The sequence below is a fragment of the Notamacropus eugenii genome, chromosome 5 (genome assembly GCF_028372415.1).
Source record: "Notamacropus eugenii isolate mMacEug1 chromosome 5, mMacEug1.pri_v2, whole genome shotgun sequence".
In the NCBI taxonomy this organism is placed as follows: Eukaryota; Metazoa; Chordata; class Mammalia; order Diprotodontia; family Macropodidae; genus Notamacropus; species Notamacropus eugenii.
Window position 1 is genome coordinate 178,992,799 of NC_092876.1, and position 24,507 is coordinate 179,017,305.

The following is a 24,507-nucleotide window of genomic DNA, read 5'->3' on the forward strand; positions in this document are numbered from 1 at the left end:
ATAACAGACATATTCCAGAGTAGTCAGACCAATGCAGCACAGTAAATAGAGGAGTGGACTAGACTTGGAATCAGGAAGACTCATCTTTCTGAGTTCAAATCTGGCCTGAGATACTTTTTAGCTGGGTGACCCTGAGGAAGTCACTTAACCTAATTTGCCTAGTTTCCTCATCTGTAATATGAGCTGGAGAAGGAAATGGCAAACCACTCCAGTATCTTTGCCAAGAAAACCCCAAAATAGGGTCACAAAGAGTCAGACACGACTGAAACAAATGAACCACAAAGAACAGCAATTCCTACTTAATCCATGAAGATTCTGCTGACTAGAATAAGAGAACCTTAGAGTTCTGAAGAATGATGGTCAAATATCTTAGGTTCAGAAGCACTCCATGTCTACAGCCCTATCTACAAAGAAGGTATTGCCTTTCAGAGCATTCTGGATGCCTTTTCCCTTTGAACTATTCAAAGCCATAGGTCTAGCACTTAAATTATACATCATCTTATATGGCTCACTGTTGGATTTAAGCTTTTCTCTTCAATTCCATTATAAGCTTTCTGACAACAAGAAGTATGTTTTAACACTTCTGTAGCCCTTCCCTTCTTCATACCAACAAAACCAAGCAAACCAGTGAGCAAAGAGTAAATGTTCAAGAAACACCTGGAATTGAGTTCATATGGGCTGCTTTGGGGAAGTGCATCAATTTCTTCAGGCCCACTAGGAGCCCATTCCCTGAAACAACAAAGTATCCCCTTTGCACTTCACACCTAAATCTCAGAACTTCAGAAACTTTAAAAAGAAGAGTCATACTTGATAACTTCCCTGTGCATTCACAAGAACTGACCCAGAGAAGTCAGTACCACTGTCAAAAATGACAAAAGCTGAAAACATTCTGTCTCCAAACAGCCAGCCAAAGCAGTTGCATCACATTCTGTCCCTCAATTTTAATTTAACCCTGTGGGGCCACTAGGTGAAGCAGTGGACAAAGTGCCAGGACTGGAGTCTGGAATGCTCATCTTTTTAGTTCAAATCCAGCCTCAGACTCTTGGTAGCTGTATGACCCTGGGCAAGTCACTTAACCCTCTTTGCCACAGTTTCCTCATCTGTAAAATGAGCCAGAGAAAGAAATGGCAAACCACTCCTGTATCTTTGCCAAGAAAACCCCAAATGGGGTCACAAAGAGTCAAACATGACTGAAAAGACTGAAAAACCACAAATCGACCCCTGTAGTTGGAATATACCATCTTCTTCTTCTGTATCCCAGAACCCTTCAGAAAGATCTAGGAGGGGTAAGAATCCTGGGAAACGGACCTGCCCTCAACATCACTAAAAAGAGACTCTAAGCTCCTGGAGGGCAGGGACTATCTTCTGCTTCTTTTTATATCTCCAGCACTTTTCAGCACACCTGAAACGTGGTGGGGGTTTAATAAATGTTTATTGAATGAAAGTGCTTGTTAAGAGTCAGTACTCAGTGAGAAAAAGTCAGGGAGGGTTTATGGCCATGGGAAATATTTCACCTGTTTATCTCTACAAAAGGAGACAATGTACTTAGAGTCAAGCAAGACTGGGACTGAATCCCACCTCTGACACTTGCTATCTGTGCACTGAAGGACCTCTCTTTGTCTCAGTTTTCTCGTCTGTAAAATAGGGACAATGAGAATACCCAAAGTACATCCCTTTCAGGAGTGCTGTGAGGATGAAATGAGATGTCCATAAAGTACTTTGCCCAACTTTAAAGCCTTATATCAAAGTCATTTATTATGATTATTCTCCTTAGGACTTTTGTGTCTTGAAACCACAGTTTCCCAATGCATTTCCTCACTAAGGACTCAGCTAACCCAGTTAGGATTCTGAACCACTTAGACTGGATTGTTCAACATGTGCTCAAATTAATCACTAAGGACGGCATAAAGTTGAAGTGCATAAATACCATTATACCTCATCAATTCTTCATCTTGTTGCAAAGCCCAACTGGGAAAGACTGTATAAAACAATTCTGTGTTAATTTTACATGTTATTATTTTGAAACTGCTACAGTTGAGATATTTTTCCCAGCAGATACTGCTAAAGGAACCTTGGTTAGACAGGGTTGCTGCTGGCTACTGGCCACTGCTGAGAAAGCTGATACTAAAATAAGTACTAACAGGCAACTATTGTCAATCTGCTGGAGTTTTCTGTAAAGACTCCGGCTAAGGAAAAGATTGGATCAGTCAGCAACACCTTGAAAGACTGCTGCTGAAACAAGGCTGGAGGAGATGCCGGAAGTAGGCGAGCTGTTCATGAGGAAACCATGGAAAGGGTGAATTTATTCCTAGGTAGAACAGACACACTTTATACTAGATAGGGGAGATTGCTAAATTGGTGACCTAAATAATTTCCCTAAAGATCTGAATGGGAACAGATTTAGTGAAGACTTCTCAGGAACATGGAGTCTTCTCCCTGGAGTGGAAGGGACCTTAGGCCCAGGTTTCCATTCGTCCAGAGACCGGTGATTTCCATATAAGGCTCTGTATTGCATTAGGATCAATGATTGGATATGACTCACTAACTCCTCAATACCTAATTTGCATATGCGCACACAGTCTGCAGTCCTCACATGGGTCCACCTGATTTGCATAAGTTCTCAATGCCCAATTTGCATGAATCGTCAATGCTTCATTTGCATATATTTTCAGTGCCTAATCTGCATATAATGACATGTATTTTCGCAGGCTTTGTAATGTCCAGGAGCAGGAAATTTGAACCGGGTTTCAAAAGGGATGTTAGATTTCAAGCCTAGAATGTAAGACCTTGCTTCTCAGCCAATGAGTATAATGGTCAGTGGTGGGAGGGGGATTTCCAAGTCAAGATCTATATAAACTGCCATTCTGCTTCTGTAAGGCGCCTCCCTACTCCAGCTTTACTGGTGAAAGGACCGCCCACTTCTCAGGAGAACCGAATAAAGGAGATTTTCTGTTTTTTACTTTGAGACACCTCTGAGCAGTCAATCTGAGTAAGAGGGGGTTCATGCCTCCCCCCACCCACAGATCTGAACAATAAGCCTATATATAGTTTATGAAGACAGCACCTGTCCAGTCTATTGACAATCGAGACAATAGTAATTAATGCATGCATAAACCTGCTAGAAAACAGAAACAGCTTTTTTTTCTGCATGCAAACATGGCCAAAATAATTTCTGCTACTACAACAAACAGCATATTGGGTTTATTTCTTTCTTTTTAATGCCTATTTTCTACTAGTGCCTTTTGAAACTACAGAAAATGTGTGAAGATACAATTTCTCTGAAAGGTATAATGTGAAAAGGTATATTGGACAACAGCAAATGTAAACAGAATATTTCATGAGTCCTATAGAGGCCAATTATCAAGGCACACATTCTCTTTTCAATGTATATAGGGAATTGGACTTGCCCATCTCAAAGAACAAAGGAAAGACTGCGCTGTCTGGAGGATACATGTACCTTCCCTAAGGATTAGGAAATGCATATAATGAAACAAGGCTTCAAAACTATTTTCCTATCACTAAGGGAGGAAAAAAGTAGAAAACAGAGATCTACCACTAACTTAAAAGAGTAAATCCTTCACCTGGTTTTGTTAAACTGTCTCCACTCTATCCACCACAAAATTTATAATTTAATTTCTTTTGCTGTTGTTCAGTCATGTATGACTCCTTGTGGCCTCATTTGGGGTTTTCTTGGCAAAGATACTGAAGTGATTTGCCATTTCCTTCTCCAGCTCATTTTACAGATGAGGACACCGAGGCAAACAGGGGTAAGTGACTTGCCCAGGGTCACACTGCTACTAAGTGCTTGAAGCCAGATTTGAATTCAGGTGTTTTGCCTGGCCCTCTACACTGGCACTGTACCACCTAGCTTCCCTAAAATGTGACATGTTGCCTTGGGCAAGTCCCAATTTCTGAACCTCGGTTTCCCCTTCTGTGAAACTGGCATAATAATATGCTACGTAGCTAATAGGGCCATTGTGAGAAAAGCAAAACTATAAAGCACTATATGAATTTGAGCCATTAGTCCTACTATATTCATCAAGGACTAGGGTACAAACTTTCCTCAGCACAGAACCCTGAAGTCTAGACAAAATAAAAACCAGTAGATTGCTATTGAAATATGAGATATAAAGAGGATGGAGAGTCCTTGGAGCTCCATAAGCTCCTCAAAAATGTCTACTTGAATTTATGCTTTAGTGTTTATAGGTAAAATTCCATTATACTAAATATCATTACAAAGAAGGTTCTATACAATAATGTCATTTCCCAAGCAGGATGATTTCTGAAAAACCTGGAAAGACCTACATGAACTGATGCAAAGTGAATGAAGCAGAATTAAGTAGAATGTTGTACAAAGTAATACAATTATTATACAATGATCAACTGTGAATTGCTTAGATATTCTCAGTAATACAACAATCTAAGACAATTCCAAAGAACTCATGATGAAAAATGCTATCCACCTCCAGAGAAAGAACTGGTGGAATCTAAATGCAGATCGAAGTATAATTTTTCACATTCTTTATTTTTTTGGTTTTCCTTTTGGTGGGTGTCTTCTTTCATAACATGACTAATATGGAAATATGCTTTGCATGATTGTACATGTATACCCTATATCAGATTGCCTACTGCCTAAATGAGTGAAGTAAAGAAGGAAGAAAGAGAATTTGGAACTCAAAATTTTTTTAAAAAGATGTTAAAGTTGTTTTTATATGTAATTGGGGTTGGGGAAGGGATTTAGTATTTTTAAAAATGAGCAAACCGTGGCCCTGAAAGGGGTTAAGACATTAGGCCAAGGTCACACAGCAGTAAATGGCAGATCTGGGACTTGAACCCAGGTCATCTGACTTAAAGGTCAAATACTATTTTTAGAAATATGATACTTGTTAAAGGGGAAGGGGGTTGAAAGGAATAGGGCTGGTTTAAAGGACAAGGAAATGGATTTTTTAAAATATTGGATTGGTGATGATGGCTAAACAACCAAAGTAAAATTGCAGGTCTTTGGACCTAGAATTCTTTTGAAAAGTCAAGACAAGAGATAGAGATTTAAGTCATCTGCATAAATAGTGACTATGGAAATTACAAGAGTTAGTGCACTGATGGTATGAGAATTTAAATGGTTCCCCACGCTTTAGAGAGGCTTTTTATAAAGAGGTACATTTACACATGTGAGATATAACTTTTGGAACTAAGAATTAGTTTGGAATAAAAAACAAAAAATAAAATAAAGCCATTTCCACATTCCAGTATTAACACAGATGGCAAGACAGCAAAAAAGAAGGATGACAATTGTTAAAGGAGCTTTGGGAGGAGAAATATACTAATGGACTGCTGGTGGAGTTGTTAACTGGTTCAATCAATCTGAAAAGCAACTTGGAATTATACCCAAAAAGTCACTAATCTGTGCATGCCTTTGACTCATCTGATGGCATCACTAGGCATACAGCCTAAAGAGATCAAAGATATAGATAAAGGAACCATAAGTACAAAAATTTTTATTGTAACTGGTTTTTGTTATATCAGAGATTAAAAAAATAAGCAGATACCCATCAGTTGGGGAAAAGCTGAACAAATTATGGCATATGAATGAAATGGAATATTGTGTCATAAGAAATTACTTAAAAAATGTACACAAACCTAGGAAGATATGCATGAATTAATGCAGTTATAGTAGAAACAAGAGGATTTATACAATGGCAACAATGATATCAAAGTAAAACAACTTTGAAAGACTCAAGATTGGGACAAGATTAATTGACACAATGACCAATCATAACTCTAAAAGAATAAGGGAACATGGCTGTCACTGGGTTATAATGAATTTTAGGTGCAGAATGAGATTTTTGGACATGTTCAATGTGTACATTTGTCCAATTCTACATATTTCTTACAATTGAGGGCTTTTATTTTGTGATGGGCCAAATGCCCCCTCTAAAAAAAATCATAAATGAAATACTTTAAAATATACAGAAGAAAACAAAAGGAAGTTCAGAAGGAGACACAAATTAGCAAAAACAGTATTGGAATTATTTTAAATTTAATACATACTTTTTTTTAAAGCTGTACAAGAGAGATTCACATTTTCACATATCTTCTTTCCTGTTCTTTTTATATGGAAATGCTCATTTGTTGATATTTGTTAAGTTTATAATAAAAAAGAATCATTTTTTTAAACATAGAAATCAAGCCCAGTTAGTCGGGTTGCGACAAATACTTACCTCATGTCCCAATCCATAAAACACTCCTTTTGGAGCAAGAGCTTCATTGTGTACTCTTTGCATTACAGACAGAAGAACTGAGCTCTGGAGATTTAATGAGTTCAACCAGTAAGTGGCAATTGTCTCAAATCTTCTACCTCTCCAGCCCAACATTTAACCTCAACAAAGAGAGAAACAACTAAATTCCCAACTTCCCAACAAAAAGAAATATTCATCACAAGAAAAATTCCTGGAGCTTTGAAGAAAAGAAGTGAAAAACACCTATTTCCTTCCTTAATTATATTCACAGTACACCTTTTCATTTACTAATTCACTATACAGAATTCAGATTTCAAATCTTCGAATCTCTTTAACCTCCAGAACCTGGTTTAAACAAACTTCCAATAAAACAAAATAATTTGGAAGTTCAGAGTAATTCATTTCATTTAAGGGAGCCAGAACTAATGATACCTAAAGTTGCTTCTGGTTTTAGGATGGTAATTGCACCATAGCTCTAAAATCTATTCTGTAGTTTTAGGATGTGGACCTAAAGAAGATTAAAAATGATTATTCCTGATAGAAATTCATTTTAATCAGTTTTGGAGGATCTAGTTAGTAAAAAGACTAACTGAATTAATTATTTTAATGCTTTCAATCTACATGAAATGTACCAGGAAAAAAAGCAATCCTGGCCCATACCAACACAGATATTTAGAGGTAGTATCACCTGCAAACCTTTCAAAAATGATTGCTGCTAAAAAAAAAAAAAAAGACAAGATTCATACAAGGCTATAAGCCATTATTTAAATTGAGAGGACCACTGAATATCTTAATCAGTATCTCATTTTCCCTTAATTTTCCATGTCATCATATTATTGTACAACACATTAAAGGAAGAATAGTGCTCCTCAGAAGCATTAGGATTATAATATGCTAGGAAAGACAGGTATTCAAACCTGATTCCTCAAATGTCTACTTCTGTCAGATTGGTTCCTTTGAACAAACTACCTGGCATAGAATAACCCTGACCATTCCCTTCCCTCTTCCCAAAGTCTCTATTTCTCAGCAAGGGCATGGTCATTCTTTTAGTGACCAGGTCTTCAAATTCAGCTTTCTATCTACTCTACCCACTCCCTCACCTAGCACATATACTCAAATAACAAATGTTATCAATTCTGCCTCCACAATAATTCTCCCATGCATTCCCTTCTCTCCACTTAAAATTATCCACCTTAATTGAAGCCCTTATCCCTTCCTGCCTAAACTATTCCAATAGCTTTTTAATTGGCCTTTCTTACCCAAGTCAATCCCCTTCTACAATTTATAGTCAACCTCACCAACAAGTTGATATTCATAAAGCATAAGTCGGACAAAACTACTCCCCAGTTGAAAAAGTTGCAGTGAGTCCACTTTGCCTCTAGAATCAAATATAAGCCCTCCATTTGGCATTTAAAGTCTTCACAAGATGACTCTAGCCTACCTTACTTATCTTATTGCAAATGAGTCTATTTCACGTATTCAACACTGCACAAAAATATCTGCTTCACAGATCTCCAAGGAGGCGACCCTAAGGCCTGCCTCCAAGGGGCCTCTGCTGAGGCTATCCAACATGCCTGCAATGCCCTCTCTCCTCACTCTCATGTCTTAGAATCCCTGGCTTCCTTCAAGAAGCAGCTCAGCTCCCAGCTATTCTGGGAAGCCTTCCTTGATCTTCCTGGCTGTTAGTATACTGTCTCTCTTAAATTATTCTGTAGCTGCTTACCTGGCACATTCTCGAACCCACTCCTCTCATTTGAAGAGTTTGCTTTCTTTTTTGTGTCAGTCTCCCCAGCACCTGACAGAGCTCCTCCAATATATTTGTGCACATTATAACCAGACCAACAATAGACTGTCTACAGTTGTACATAGTAGGTGTTTGGCAAATGTTTGAACAGAATTTGTTGATGGTTATTAAACTTGTAATTAAATTTTTTCAAATAAATGTTCACCAAAATAATTTTTAATAATTTTTTTATAATTTAATAATTTTTTTAATGTCTCTCATCTCTTTGTCAGTGAGTCAATAAACATTTATTAAATACCTACTATATACCAGACACTGGTTTAGGCATGGAGAATACAAAGGCACAAAACAATCCTTACTCTCAAGGAGCTCTAATGAAAGAGACCACATGCAAACAATTATACACAAATATGATAGATATATACAAGATAGATTGGAGATCAACAGAGGGCACTAGAATTAAGAGAAATTAGTAAAGGCTTCCTACAGAAGGTGGTATTTTAGCTGGGACCTAAAGGAAGCCAGGAAAGCCAGGAGGTAGAGATGAGAAGCATTAAGGAGAGAGAGAGAGAGAAAACTCCCAGAGTCAGAAGACATTCAGAATGCCTCCTCTGAGGAGCATCAAAAAGGTCATAGGTCAATAGAGCACATGGGGAAGATGTCGTTGGGAAGCAGAAAGCTATAAATGGCAGACTGAGAACTGAGGACAGGTAAAAGTTCTTAATGATGGGATCTACCAATACATGGAATATGCTGCCTTGACAAGAAGCACATGCCACACTGAAGTTCTTCAAGGCAGGACTGTAGGACTTGTTGAGCATGTTGTAGAGAAGAGCTATTGGGACTCAATAGCCTCTGAGGTCCTTGCTATGCTGAGACTTTATTCTAAATTATTCTCAATAAGTATTCAGATTAGGGGAACCAGCACTTAAATGTGGACTATGTGATATGCAGGAGAGGATGTTACCCTTGACTTCTTCTTCTGCTAAAAAGCACTTGTCTTCAATTATCCAGATCTCCCCTAGATAAGATTTTTTCACTAAAAGCAAAATATCTGAAAAATTCTTGCTTTGTCTATAAATTTCATCTTTGTGAAGCAGAGAAACGTACTTATATTATACCTAATTTAGATTTTTTTTTTTAAGAGGGAAATAAGAAGAGGGGTATCAAGCAGAAACAAGAACCATGCAAAATTGACCATGCAAACTTTCTAACAGTTAAAAAGAAAGATGGTCCATCACACCTATCAGATTGGCTCACATGACAAAACAGGAAGATGATAAATGTTGGAGAAGATGTGGGAAAGCTGGAACACATTGTTGGTAGAGCTGTGAGCTGATCCAACCATTCTGGAGAACAATTTGGAACTACACCTAAAGGGTTACAAAAATGTGCATACACTTTGACCCAGCCCACTTCTAGGGCTATATGCCAAAGAGATCATAAAAATAGGAAAAGGTCCCACATGTGCAAAAATATTTATAGCAGCTCTTTTTGTGGTGGCCAAGAACTGGAAATCGAGGGGATGCTCATCAATTGGGGAATTGCTGAACAAGTTGTGGTATATGAATGTAATGGAATACTATTGTGCTATAAGAAATAACTAACAGTCAGACTTCAGAAAAACCTGGAAAGACTTATATGAACTGATGATGAGTGAAATGAGCAGAACCAGGAGAACATTATACACAGGAACAGCCACAGGGTGCGACAACTATTTTATGACAGACTTAGCCTTTCACAGCAATGCAAAGACCTAAAACATTTCCAAAGAACCTTGAGGCAAAATGCCATCCACATCCAAAGAAAGAACTATGGAATCGAAATGCAGAATGAAGCAGACCATTTTCTGTTGTGTTATGTTTTGGTTTGATTTTTCTCTTGGTTTCTCCCATTCATTTTAATTCTTCTATGCAACATGAATAATGTGAAAATGGATTTAACAGGAATGCATGTATAGAACCCACATAAGATTATATGCTGTCTTGGGGAAGGAGGAAAGAGGGAGGGGGAGAAAATTTAAAACTTATGGAAGTGATTGTTGAAAACTGAAAACAATAAATTAATTAAATTTTTTAACAAAAGGAAGATGGTCCACTAATCGGGTTTCAAAAAGTTTAGGGAAAAAACTGACATGATCATACAGCTTAAGATTCTAGGAAGGGGACTAGGACAAGCGGGATGAAAGGTTCTAAAAAAAATTTTTTTTCTGACAACCCGGTTACAAATGATTAAGAAAAGTTTAAAAGACAGTGTTAGTTGTTACAGAAAACACAAGACTATATAACAGTATTTATTCTTCATCTTACTTTCTTTAAAGTCTAAGAAAAACAGCTTTCTTGTCTATAGGGCATTCTAAGACCTGGGACCAAAGTCAAATATCTCACTGTTAAAACTATGAAGGATGCCAATATTTAGCTATTAAGGCCAGAGGGGTATTACTGTACAGTGCAAAGTGGGCCACCTTTGGAGTCAGGAAGACCTAGGTTCAAATCCTACCTTTAACATATACTAAGTCTGATTATAGGCAAGTCACTTTAATTTTTCAATGTTTCAGACAGCTCCCAAAGAATACAATTTACAGCAGAATTGCTGATCTGCATCATGGAGGAAATCTCCAACCTGGAAATTCCAGCAAGCCAATAAAATCACAGGTGTAGACGAAAATTTTAAAAAAAAGGCAGAAAAAGTCTCATAGTATATTTTCCTTTCTAAAATTTCAGACTGATGTTTTGAGGCCAGAAAGAAAGATAATCACGATTATCAGGAAAACTTCAGGCAAGACAAAAGTGTAGGTAGCATTCAGCAGTATCCCAAAACCTGTGTGTGTATGTTGGTAAACATCCATAAATACTTACTCCAATGCTCCAAATGGCTATAACTGCATTAGTGTGAACAGGATGAGGAAAGATCACCTGTAGGAGCTGGCTCCTGAGCTGAGCCTTTTAGGAGAAGAAGAATTCTAAAGGCAGTTGGATAGAGCACCAGCCCTGGAGTCAGGAAGACCTGAATTCAAATCCAGCCTCAGACACTAACTGTGTGACCCTGGGCAATTCACTTAACCCCGACTGCCTCCCCTCAACCTTCCCCCCAAAAAGGAAAGACAGAGAAGATAAGGGAACAAATTCCAAATAAGAAGACAATGCATAAAGCAAACCCATGGAAGCAGAAAAGGGCATGTTTCAGGAACAGTAGAACAAGGAGCAGCCTCATTTGCCTAGAAAATAAGAAACACAAATTTAATAGAATTGTGGCATGAGGTCTAAATATAGGTTAAGAATTAAATTGTTGTGGAAGCAGAGTAAACAGGACTTACAAGCTGATTTTACACTGGGAGCAAGAAAGAGGAAAGAATCAGGCTCTGAGGTTTGAAATCAGGGCTATAAGGATGATGAAAAAAGTAGAAATCTGTAAAAACAACAATTTAGTTTTCAGAAATGTTTAGCTGGAGATGATGAACCATGGCTCAGTCATGGAATCTTCCAGGCTCAAAGGAATTAAAGCTGACAACCACCTAGAGAACAATGGCCAGGCAGATGTGATCAGGCTGTAGGGGGCTCTGTGTACACAGTATGTCGTCAGAGTGCTGTATGACCAGGAAAACACAGACATATTCACATAGCAAGAACAGTGGCTGAACTAGGCCGCATGTTGCACTATTATCCGTGCACTGTTAAGAGATCTAGAAAAAGCCTCCCAACAGGCTAGGCAAACCCCACCTGATGGTAGACGACTTATGGGAAAATGTGAACAAGAATCACATAGGATGTAATAGGTGTGAATGTGTTATGATCTGCACTCATACCAATGAGATCATAGCATTATAAAAGAAAAGTATAAGGGATTAGTGGATCATCCACGGGGAGGAATCTAGCAAGCACAGGGAGATGTACGAACTGAGATGGAGGGCAAAGATTAAGGCTAGAGATAGCGATCTGGGAGGCATCTATGCAAATGCAAAGCTTTAAGTGAGTTTATCAAGCTACTTGACCCAAAGAAATAACATCCCAAGGATCAGAAAGAACTTGCAAATGTCAATATTTGAGGAGTTGTGCAGAATAGTAAAGGGGCAGTACATGATTTACCAATCTTCAAAAATGAGAAGGTAGATTCTGAAAACAACAGAGCAGTAGTCTTACTATCCATCCCCAATTAAGTTCTAGAAGAGTTTGTTAACTAATGTTTGGTGAACACTTTCTAAAACAAGCAGAGAATTTTTGGCCACTAGAAGTCAGTATGTATTTGTTTAGAGCAAATCATGCTAGATTAATTTCACTTCCTTTTTTGGCAGGTTTTTCAAACTGGTAGATCAGTGGAATGTTGTTGACATAAGAAGGAGAAATCTGACCACTTCTCTCTTGTTTATTCTTACAGGAGAATTTTAAGCCAGATGATAATATACTTAGATGTAGTCAGAACTAGTTAAACAGGATCCAGAGAATATTAATGCAAGGAATAGTGTCAAGTTGGAGGGAAGTCTCTAGCGGCAGACCAAAGAGATCCATCCTCAGCACTACACTGTGCTGCAGAAGGTGGGATTTGGGATGAGTCTTAAAGGAAACTAGAGAAACTAAGGCAAAGGGATAGGGCATTCTGGGCACAGGACACAGCTAGTGAGAGATAAGGCATGGAAACAGGAGATAGGGTGTCAAGATCACCGAACTGGATGAAGTGTGTGTGTGTGTGTGTGTGTGTGTGGTGTATGCCAATTTGACAAACATGTCACTATAAAGCAAAAAAGTATAGCTAATCCAGTGAATGACAGAATCAAAATCATAATTTCATAGGACAAAATTAAACAAGAGTAATTTAAAAGATGTCACAGTAGATACAGTGTAGGGCACGGATTTGGGAATACTTGGGTTCAAATCCAGCCTCAGACACTTAGAAGCTATGTGCCTTAACAACTTAATAAGTCACTTAACCCTGTTTCCCTCAGTTTCCTCATCTGTAAGATGAGCTGGAGAAGAAAATGACAAACCACTGCAGATGTCTGCCAAAAAAAACAAACTCAAACAGGATCACGAAAAGTTGGACATGACTGAAAATGACTGAACAAAAACAACATCAATTATACAAATATAGGCTGGGGATAATGAAGCTATATAGATGTTAATGATAATAAAGTTAATGACCCTTCAAGAAACCCAAAATTGTCAAGAAGAGGACCAAAAAGTTTATCTGACACCAGTCAGACAGATATGTCAAAATCAAGAGAAACTGGAGTAAACTAAGAGGCACTGACAACAGAATGCAAAGACAATTCGAGCGCCAGATCTTGATGACCAATATTGGTTATGGAAGCAACAAGAAGACAAAATACATGTTGCTCAGGGGATTCAGAAAGTTTTGGGTGCACAGTGTCAATAGCTAGAAAGCAGGTCAACCAGCCATCAAAATAAACAATCCAAATGCTAGACTGAGGAGTGAAGAAAATTAGTAAAAAGCTTTGCATATTTTTGTGTTAAAGAAACCCTCAAACTACAAAAAAAAATTAATATAATAAACTTAGCTACTTTTAGCTAGAAGATGTTAAAAGAAGGATGACCAGGGGGACTTATAACTATGTCATATAACAAAGGACTAATTAAAGAAAATGTGGGTGTTTGGCTTGGAAAAAGAAGACTTGAGGGAAACATAATCAATCAACAAGCATATATTATGCACTTACTGCATGCTGGGCAGATTTTTCTTCAAATGTCTTAAGAGCTGCTATGTGGAGGAAGGATTAGATTTACTCTGCACAGGTCCAAAGGGAAGACATAGGATCAATATGTAGAAGGTTCAGGGATGCTGATTTTGGTTCAAAATAGGGAAATTATTTCTAACAATTAGACCTGTTCAATAAAAGAGTGGGTTTGCTTAATGAGAAGGATGAGTTCCTTGTTCCTGAAGAGAATTCCAGCAAAAGTTGGATGATCACCTATCACGAATGTTGTTCCAATGATATATGCATGACGATGGGGATTAACTTAAAGCCCCTTCCAAATCTGAAGGGACATGACTCTAGACCAATCCAAAACTATGCCTCAATGCAAGCTGAATGATAGCAACTAAAGTGAAACAGAACTGGAAAATGCCAAGGTAGAAACTTCTAGACCATGCATTCCACACAGATGCAACACACAGATATAGAAACTATTTGGAACAATTTCAAACTTGATCAATTAATCAATAAGCATTTATGAAGTACCTACTATGTGCCTGGCACTGTGTTAGGTACTAGGGATACAAAGGAAGAGTTCTTATCCTTAAAAAGTTACATTCTATATTACACACACATATACACATAGAGGCATATATACACATATATGTGCACATATGCATATATATATATACACACATATATAGACTCCCCCAATATACTTATACCCAAATATACTTGTGTATATGTGTATGTGCATAGAACACATATCCATACGTATGCATGTACAAAATAAACACAAGATAAAGGTTTTGTGAGTGAATTCACTAGCAGCTGGGAGGGAATTAAGAAAAGTTTCATGTAGAAGGTATCTCTGAAGAAAATAAAGTGTTCTGTGAGACAGAGATAAGGAGAAGTGCATTCCATTTGTGGGAAACAGCTCATACAAAGGCAAAGAGACAGAAGATGAAGTGTCACATAAGAAACAGAGAGAAGGATAGTATGACTAGATCATAGCATACATGAAGGGGAATAATGCATTATAAATCTGGAAAGGTAGGTAAGGGTCAGGTTGTGAAAGACTTAGCTAAACAGAGAAGCTTTTATTTGATTCTATAGGTAACAAGAAGTCATTGGAGTTTACTGAGTAAGAAAGTGACATGATCAGATAGACATGTTAGGGGAAAAAAAGAAAACTTTGACAGTTTTGTGTAGATTGATTGAAGAAGGCAGAAACTTGAAGTAAATAGTCCAGTTAGAAGGCTACTGCAATAATCTAGATAACAGGTAATAAGGATTGGCCATATGAGTACAGAAAAGAGAATAAATGGGAGAGATGTTGTGAGGGTATAATGATTAAGACTTGGCAGCTGATTGGTTATAAGGAACAAATAGTGGAGAGACAAAAATGATTTTGGGGTTGCAAACCTATTGAATAAGGGAGGAAACTGATGCCTTCTACAAAAAAGAGGAAGTCCCTGGAAAGAATTAAATGAACTGACGCAAAATGAGGTGAGCAGAACCCGGAGAATATCATACACTATAAGAGCAATACAATATGATGATCAACTGTGCAAATGATGAAGCTATTCTAAACAATACAGAGATTCTAGACAATTCTGAGGAACTTATGATGAAAAATACTATTTACCTCCAGAGAAAGAACTGACAGTCTGAATGCATTTTTTTATATTTTTTTTATTTTGGTGTCTTCTTTCACAACATGACTAATATGGAAATATGTTTTACATGACTACACATGAATAACCTATATCAAATTGTCTTCTCAGAGGAAGATGAGGGAGGAGAAAAACAGGAAAAATTTGGAACTCAAATCAATAACTCAAACAAAGTAAATATTAAAGAAATGTTTTTACATGTAATTAGAAAAAACAGAAATATGTAATTTAAAAAAGGGGGAAGTCAGAAACAGGCTAGTTTTGAAAGAAAAGAGAACGAATTCAGTTTTGAACACAGTGAATTTCAGACGCCTACATGACATCTAGTCTGAAATAATCTAACAGGCAGTTGGAGATACATGACTGGAGCTATAGGGAAAATGTAAGGTAGATTTGAGAATGTTCTGAATAGAGATAATGATTAAACCCATAGGAGCTAAAGAAGTCATCAAGATGAAATGCGCTGCATAACTGATATCATACTGCTTGCCTTTTCAGCGCGCAGGGGTGGTACTGGAGGGAGGGAGGGAATTTGGCACTCAAAATTTTAAAAAAGAATGCTATGAATAATTTTTTTTTAAAAAAGAGTAAATGCAGAAAGTAAACGAAGTCCTAGGCTACAGCCTTGAGAATACACTCAAAGTTAGGGGGCATGATAGAGATGACACAGCAACAAGGGAGATCGAGAAGGACAATTAAAGGGGACAGATTAAGAGTCCGAAAGATTAAAAGAGAACTAGGAGAGAGTTTTGTCAGGAAAACACAGAGCATATAAAGCCTCAAAAGAGAGAGTGTACGTGGCAGTCTCAAATGCTACAGAGATGTCAAGAAAGATGCTGGATGGAGAAAGAATCATCAAATTCACCAATTAAAGAGATCACTGGTAACTTTGGAAAGGGTAGTTTCAGTAGAAAGATTTAGTCAGAAAAAAAAAAGATTGCAAATGGCCAGAAGTGAATAAGAGAAGAGGAAGTATAGGCAATGGATGTAGCTCTTTCTAGGAGTTTGACCATGAAAGGGAGGAGATATGGAGGAAACTGCTAATGAACTTGTTCCTATGAGCACTGAAATAACAGACAACCTTCCTAATACAAATAAGCATCCTCGGAAAAATCTAGGTGAAACAAAAGAAGGTTCGTGTTATTTCCCAGAAGTAAAGTGTCCTCCTTCATATGTACCAGGAGGTGAGGGTACTTCAGTAACAGCTCAGGAGAAGACGGCATCAAAAATGCTTTTTTTCAACAAGCACATCTAAAATAAGAAGATGAAGAAAAGTAAATACTTGAACTGAATGGAAAGAGTAGAGTTAGAAAACAAATATTAAAAATTCCATGATATATTGAAAGATGTTAGAGAGAGAAGGAAATATCAGGGAGACAGAGAAAATTATGGACTAATATTAAAGAATAATAACAACCGGGAAACAGAAAAAGCACTTAAAAAAAAAAGGCATCATTTAACTCCAATTGCCTCAAAAAAAACCAACCAAAAGCAGGAAGAGCTGGACTAGACTAAGTGCACAAAAAAATTGTGCTGGAGGGGACACAATTTTGAAAACATTAAGCAACAGTGCCTCAATCTACGGACCAGACAATCAACAATCATTCACTAAGTGCTGGCTACGTTCCAGGCACTCTGCTAAGTGCTAAGGATACAGAGAAAGGAAGAAGTTTACATTCTAATGGGGTAGACAACAAGGAAATAACTAGACGTAAATACAGATATAGATATAAATGTATGTGTGCATATGGCGAGGGGGGGTGGGGGTGTATAATACAGAGCAAATGGAAGGTAATAGCAGAGGGGAAGCCATTAGCTTCTGGGAGAGACCCTTATATATTACTCCATACCTTGTCACAAATATTTTTAAAAGAAAGAGAAAAAAGCAATTTAGGAAAGCTAATCAATCATTTATTATATCTGATATTATATGTAATATTCTATATCCATAGACTACAACCTTCGCAAAGAGGGGAAGGATTCAGAATCTATTTTCCAAAAGCCTGACCAACTCTTTTTCGTCAAGGATGTCCTTTAAGTGTCTATAGGTTACTCAAATGGATCTTTGAGAAAACAAGATTAAAATTAAATTCTATAGCAGACCACCTCTTTATAGTCATATAAGTGAATGAAAGAGGTAGCTATTACAAGATCCCACTATGATTGTTAGCTAATTACAAAAAAGCATTCAATTTAGTAAGCAAAATTTCCCTTTAAAGAGAAAAAGGATACACAGCTGCAAAAACCATACAGGATTCCTTTAAAGATATAACAAATACATTTTTTCTCAATGATCCTCTGATTAGTAATATTAAATAAAAAATACAGAGGGAGACATAAATCCATCATTGGTGTCGACTGCCATCATGAAGAACTATCTAGGAAACAGAAAAAAGATTCCCTACAGATGATAAGGTCTTCCTAATGATCCTGTTGGCAGGTGATACTGTGCTGAATGCATGAAGCCACAGAACACTGAAGAATCTTCTAAATGAGATATGTACTCACTCAAAAGAGTTTGGTGTAGCCATCCGCTAACAGTCAAATAGTTCAGCATATGCCTATTTGCCCAGTCTAAGCTATTCAACTGGATAGACATACACATACATATATGTGTATGTGTACATACATATGTATCTCTGGGTATGTGTCTATGCATGTGCATATAAATACATATTTGTAAGGACTCTTCACATAGGCAAAGAGCTATGCCCAGAGTCAAACAGATAGAGGACACTGATTGAATTGCACCTGGGGAATGGTGCTGTGCTTTTAATGACCCTAACCTCTGCCTGAAACAAAGGCCTATGACTTAAAAACAATATTCATGGTTCCACATCAATGATATACCATTATTGCTTTAGAATTAAATTTGAGGGTGACCCAAAGGGCAAAGGAGAAGCACATGGTATCCATACAATGTCAAGGGACCCCCACACACATACATATGGAGAGGACCCCAGTATGGAGTATTATGGAAGTCATAAACAAAAGTCACCTATGATGAGCAGGTATAGATGGTTTGCAGTCTGCAACATTGGGGGAAAGTCCCCACATCAATGAAATCTCAAATTCATAGAAGTGCTGAAGTAACTCAATGACTGGAAGATGATCAAAGGAAGGAGCTAAAAAAGACTAATATCCAGAAGATTCTGAAAGAAAAACATCAAATTTCAGCAGATCTGAACTCTACAGAAAAAATTCTCTCTGAGTCCCTGAAAACAAACAGAAAAGCAGGAGCTTTTAAAAAGTTATGAACAGAGTAAGCACTGAAGAAATGTCTGAAGATTGTCTAATAAGAACGGAAAAAAAGCAAAAATGTCATGTTTCAAAGTTTCAAGAAGATGAGAAACTGAATGGAACAAATGGAGAAATTATCTGTAATAGGGCAAACAAGTTCTCCATGAACAAGCTGCATCCAGTTAGTGGGGAAGCCGTCCATCAAAACCTAAAGAAACCTTAAGATCAAACACAAAAAACATCTGATCCAGGACTTAGGAACTGGGATATTTTTGGTTCACTCTAACAAGAACCCAGCTCAGTGCTATCAATGATATCTATGTAAAGGAATAGTCACTTAGACTTTGATTTCTGCTGTTCCAGACTTCATTCATTTTAAAATGTGTGTGTGCGTTTTCTAAAATTGGCAGCAGCAAAAATTACAGTTACTATCCACTAGAAAGTGACCTTCATCAAGATCCCCCAAATTCTCCAACACACTCAGCCACATATAAATTCAACCAATAACCAATGCTATTGAAGACTCCTTAGGATTGTAACAGACTTGCACAGCCATGTTCAGCATCATACATTAATTTTTTCATGATCTTTTAAATCTGAAAACAAAGGCATCAAAATCCTCTGAGAAAAATGTATCTCACCAAAATGTGACCTAACCTAATAAGCAAATCTTATTACCCCTCACCCAAGACATAAAGTAGCTGAGCTATATACATACTATACAACTTAAAATGAAAGTGTTTGTTTTTAGCTTGAATCCTCATTAGACTAAGACTTTTATCTACCCTCTGCATTTTCACAATCATTTTCATGCTGCTTCTAATCAATTTCCCATCATGGAAAAACTCAAACAGCCTACTCCCCAAATCCCAGAGTTAATATACTATATTAGGTATACGGGCAAAGGAAAACAAATAGGGTTTGTGGGGCCTTGTGCTTGCCTTAGAAACAAACAAGTACCTTGTGCTTTCAGCAAACTGAATGGTAAAAGCCAGGACTCTGTACTTTATTGTATGGGATGTAAATAGGAAGTTGGTCCTTTTCAAAAGGAATACCACTCTGAAAATGCTTCCAAAATCCAAAGAGAACTCTTAAAATTCAGAATTGTTTCTTGAGACTTTTAAACTACACAATCATAATCCAAAGCTGTTCTAATGTGGATTCCTTTATTACTAGGCAATTTAAAGATGGCAATTTGGAATTTAATTTTTGATTTACTGATTAACTGAAAGAACTAAAGAAATTACTCAGTGTTTAAAAAACAATTACCTTGAGCATTGGTGGAAAATTCAAATAGAAATGGGGGCCACTAAACCATATATAAGGATCCCTGTGGGCAGAATACTAACAGTTTTAAAATGTAGTATTATCTATGTTTTACTATATTTTAGCAAATACTTCCCAATTATATTGTGATCTGATTGGGGCCACACTTGGGACTATTGTGGGACACATTTAATACTTCTGACCTGGAAAATACAGAATATGTACAAGGGAGAAAACACAGACCAAGTCATGACTGGATAATTCAGAAATAAAAGGAAAAAGCTACCTTCTTACCTGCTGAGCTGTGGCATCTTGCTGGACATAAGTCACCTGGCCCGGGTCTGTAAACAGAGTCTAGACAAAGGAGAAAAATACTTATCAAACAGATCTCTAGCTAGATTACCTACAACCCACACAGTGAAAATTACCCTTTGTAAGCACCAATTCCTGGGAGAGTTCTTCCTCACCATAACCAGTCATAATCCTACATGAATAAATAAAACAGATAACAATCTTACATTTGGCTAGAGTCTTTTATTCAGATGGCTCCAAAGAGATTTTATGAGATGACTATCCCAAACTAAATATCACATGTCACTATTTTACATCCAAGAAAAGCCACCTCTGCACCTTACCTGAATGTGGCAACTAATTAAAAGGTTTACAACAATTTTGAACAGGAAGTAACAAAACATTTCACATCAACTGAAAGTATAATTGGGAGTGGGGTTAGGGGTGATGGGGATACTCGAAGTACTGTTTAAGTCAAAGTACTAAAAGCCCTGCATTCCACTAAACCCTCCAAATGGCTGTAACAGTTGATCATGGAATCACAGACTCTTAGACATCCTTGCCCAATGCATGAATCGTATCTATATGCCAATAAATGGTAATCTTGCCTCTGTCTAAATCCCTTCAGGGGCAGAGAACATACTACCTAATGAGACTGCTCATCTGGTTATTGGACAACTCTAATAATTAAGAATGTCTTCATTGTTTTTACTTAAAATCTACCTCTCTATAACTTCAAGGCCTATATTTAATGTTCCCTTTAAATTAGAAGGGAGTCTCCATACTCAAACTAGAAGGCCCATATTTAATGTCTCATTCAAACAAGAAGGCCTTTGGCCAACAAATGCTACCTGAAAAGAAACAGGGTCAGTTCTAATTCAGCGAAGTAATCAAGATTTTTCCTCTGTCACTGGATTTTTTCAATTTTTCAGTATAAATCTTGAGAGTTAATATAATAATAAACAGACACAATAATAACAAGTGTGACCAGCAACCCCTTTAATATAACAATGCTACATTAAAAACAGTTAGGGTTAAAAATGTGCAGGAGTGCCAAAAGCATAGTCTTGGCTATTTTATTTTTTATGAGTATTAAAAGTATTACATTAAGTGGGTCCCTCTAGAAAATGACAGCATGCTTTCTTCTTAGGAGCAACTTGAGCTCTCTGTTGAATGTTACATAAGGGGGAATTAATATTACTGGAATCTTAGTGCAAATGAAATGGTATTTATTTTGATAACCACTCGGATTAAGAATGCATTCATGGCCCAGCATACCAAGGAATTTCTGAAAACAGAGATGGTCACAATTCTGTGCCATTTACCAGAGCTTAAAAGACAAGCAGGATGGTTTCAGAAAAACCTAGGGAGACTTACATGAAATCATGCAAAATGAAGTGAGCAGAACCAGGAGAACATTATATACAGTGACAGCAAAGGATGATCAACTATGAAAATCGTAGCTACTCCAATCAAGACATGATCCAAGATAATTCTAAAGGACCTATGATGAAAAATGGCATCCACCTCCAGAGAAAAAACTGATGAACTCTGAATGAAGATTAAAGCACACTTATTTTTACTTTATTTTAGTTTTCTTTTGTAACATAGCTAATATGGAAATATGTTTTGCATGACTTCACATCCATAAGTGTAATCAAATTGGTTGTTTTCTCAAGGGGGTGGCAGGATGTAGGGAGAGAATTTGGAACTCAAAATTTTTAAAAATTATTATTTAAAAATTCTTTACATGTTATTGAAAAATATTTAATGAAACAAGTAAAAATGATTTTTAAAAAGATATTTCAGTTTCTGTTATGGTAGCAGTCACACAGTCAATAAATCACCAACACAATCTGAACATTTTACATAAACAACACACTTTCTCTTTTCACCTATGTTTGGCAGCAATTATGCAGAGTCAATGTAGACCTGATTTTTTGAATACCAGCTGCCCAAAGGAAAACAATCACTACATTTTCTAGCTTAGAAATTCTGGCCAGAAGTTCTTTTTTACATACCTGTGTGGCTTCCACAGGATGAATATAAACTAGGGTGTGCTCTGGAGCATCCACTGAAGTATAAGAAGCCCCATCTGCTGTGTAGACCACCTGCTGGGATGAACGGTCCTGATCATCGCCATACACGATCTGAGCTACCGTGCCACCTTCAGGAACAAAGTGCACCTGGGGGAATAAAGCAGACAAATATATTCTCGCAACCAAAGTCACTTTCACAGAGAGATGTCACCAATCATGTACCATAAATAGTTGGGCTTCTAAAGGAGGGCTAATGAAAGAAGAATTTGGATTGATGGACCTACGTCTGCATTAAACAGCAGACTAGGAAGAAGGCCTAATGAACTCATTCATTACTTTTTACATTATGTAACTAGCTTAAACTCACTGTGACCCAAAAGGAAGATGTGGCCATCACTCACTGAGAAAGTTACACGGACTTGGTTGATGAATGGAATCAAATGTGTCTAGATTAACATGAAGCTCCTTGCTCCAGAGCTTTGGGGATTCATCTTTATAAGGTCACTTTATTCTTTAAAGACTGTTTACAACTGGGGTAGAAGGCAAGTTCTTCAGAACTAATGCAAACAAAGAACCAGAATCTAAACAAGACAGGGGCATATTTGAGAAAGCAGATTTATCAAAGCTGTCTTATTTATCAGCAGGTAGGATGAAAAACGTTGCTCAAGAATCAACGATTAAAAGTACAAGCTTCTTTTAATTATGTCGCTTTAACTCCCAAGGGTGAAATCTGACATTTAGCCTGATTTCTGACATATGTACAAACACAAGGAGAGGGAGCTGATGGCACAGGAGATAGAGAAGACCAGAGTTCAAATCCAATCTCAGGCACTTAACAGACTGAGGAAATCACTGAGACTCTGTCTCCACTATAAAATGGGGCTAATAATATCACTGACCTCCCAGGGATGCTGTGAGGATCAAATGAGGAAATATTTATTTGTAAAGCCCTTAGCATAATGCGTGGCACACAGGAGGTGCTTAATAAATGCTTATTCCCCTTGCAAAGTATACACTTAGGAGAGAAATCATCAATGTAATCATTTCAAAGTAAGGATTATAGATGAAATCCTGACTCTGATACCTACACTTGGCCTTAGGCTTCAGTGGTCCCGTTTGGTTTCCCCCAGCAGAGAGTACAGTCTAATCCAATTCAACAAACATTTCATAATCATCTACTACATGACACAGAAAAGGAAGAATGGAGAGAGGTGGCCTTTGAATCTGGGAGATATGGGTTCATGGTTTCTGGTAGTCCTAGACAAGTCACTTCATCTTTGAGTGGTCCAGCTAGGTTTCTAAAGCTATAAGTAAGCTGTAGAACAATTGCTGAATTCATTGGTAGAGGACATAGCTAGGTGGCATCAAAATAGAGTACCAAGCATAGAGTCAGGAAGACCTGAGTTCAAATCTAACCTCTGACACTTCTTAGTTGTGTGACTCTGGGCAAGTCACTTAACCTCCCTTTCCTCATCTGTAAAATAAGCTAGATAAGGAAATGGCAAACCAGTATTTTTGCCGAGAAAACTCCCAATGCAGTCATGAAGAGTTGAACATGGCTGAAATGATCAAACAACAACAACAATCGGTAAAGGGAATTTCCTCACCAGCTCTTTCTGTTTAGCACAACACTTCTTGGACAGTTCTGTTGGTGTGGGCATCCCAGCACCAATGTATATCAAAAACCCTCAGCAACTAATTAACATGACTTTGAGGAAAAAAAAATTTTTTAAACTGCAGCCAAAGGCATAAGTCTTGAGGAAAGTCCTCAATCTAAAGACTTACTGCCCAACATCAGGTCTGCCTGACTTGCACCCTTCTAACATCATCTTACAGAGCCCAGGCACTCCTTCATGCCACAAAGACAAGACTTTTGTGAACAGCTTTTGCGTAAAACAAAAAAAGGCATGATTCTCACTAATTAATATGTAACAAACCAAAGTAAAAACTCCTGAGAACTTACATAGAAAAAGGCAGAATTAAGCAAAATGTCAGCTTGGTGTCATGGATAACAAGAAAGAGAAAAATGGCAAACAATCACTGACAGCCCTACAAAGAGTGGATTAGCTCATTTAGCACAATTATGCCCCTGTAGCCAACTAAAAAATTGCCATAATACCCAAATCATGAAGTACTTTCTTCACCTGGGCAGTGTTCTGTTCATGTTCGGCAGATGGAGACCACACCTGTGACGCTTCAGCTTTGGGGTCCATCTCACTGCTTTTTGGTAACTCCAGGACAGTTGGCCCCTAGAGGGACATTAGGCAGAAAAGCCTCATTGGACTGCCATATATTTAAATCATGGAAGATCCAGTGATCTGCCTTTATTGTACCTAGAAAGAGGAAAAGGAATTAAGACTTCAAGTAG

At 37.5% G+C, this 24,507-nt stretch overlaps 1 protein-coding gene and 1 pseudogene across 2 annotated transcripts in view; one reads left to right on the forward strand and one right to left on the reverse strand.

Annotated features, from left to right (window-relative positions):
* The window catches only part of PRDM10 (PR/SET domain 10), a 139,108-nt gene that overhangs the window by 71,966 nt on the left and 42,635 nt on the right, over nucleotides 1-24,507 (reverse strand). Inside the window, exons 2-5 of one of the 2 annotated variants that reach the window (XM_072611596.1) lie at nucleotides 24,284-24,472; nucleotides 22,122-22,286; nucleotides 20,104-20,163; nucleotides 6,219-6,302 (exon numbers count right to left, since the gene is read on the reverse strand). In XM_072611596.1, coding sequence (XP_072467697.1) covers nucleotides 6,219-6,302; nucleotides 20,104-20,163; nucleotides 22,122-22,286; nucleotides 24,284-24,352 — 378 coding nt within the window. In that variant the 5' untranslated portion in view covers nucleotides 24,353-24,472. The remainder of the gene's footprint in view (nucleotides 1-6,218; nucleotides 6,303-20,103; nucleotides 20,164-22,121; nucleotides 22,287-24,283; nucleotides 24,473-24,507) is intronic. The other variant, XM_072611597.1, reaches the window with a different exon arrangement.
* LOC140503206 (large ribosomal subunit protein eL32 pseudogene) lies at nucleotides 6,662-13,420 on the forward strand (annotated as a pseudogene).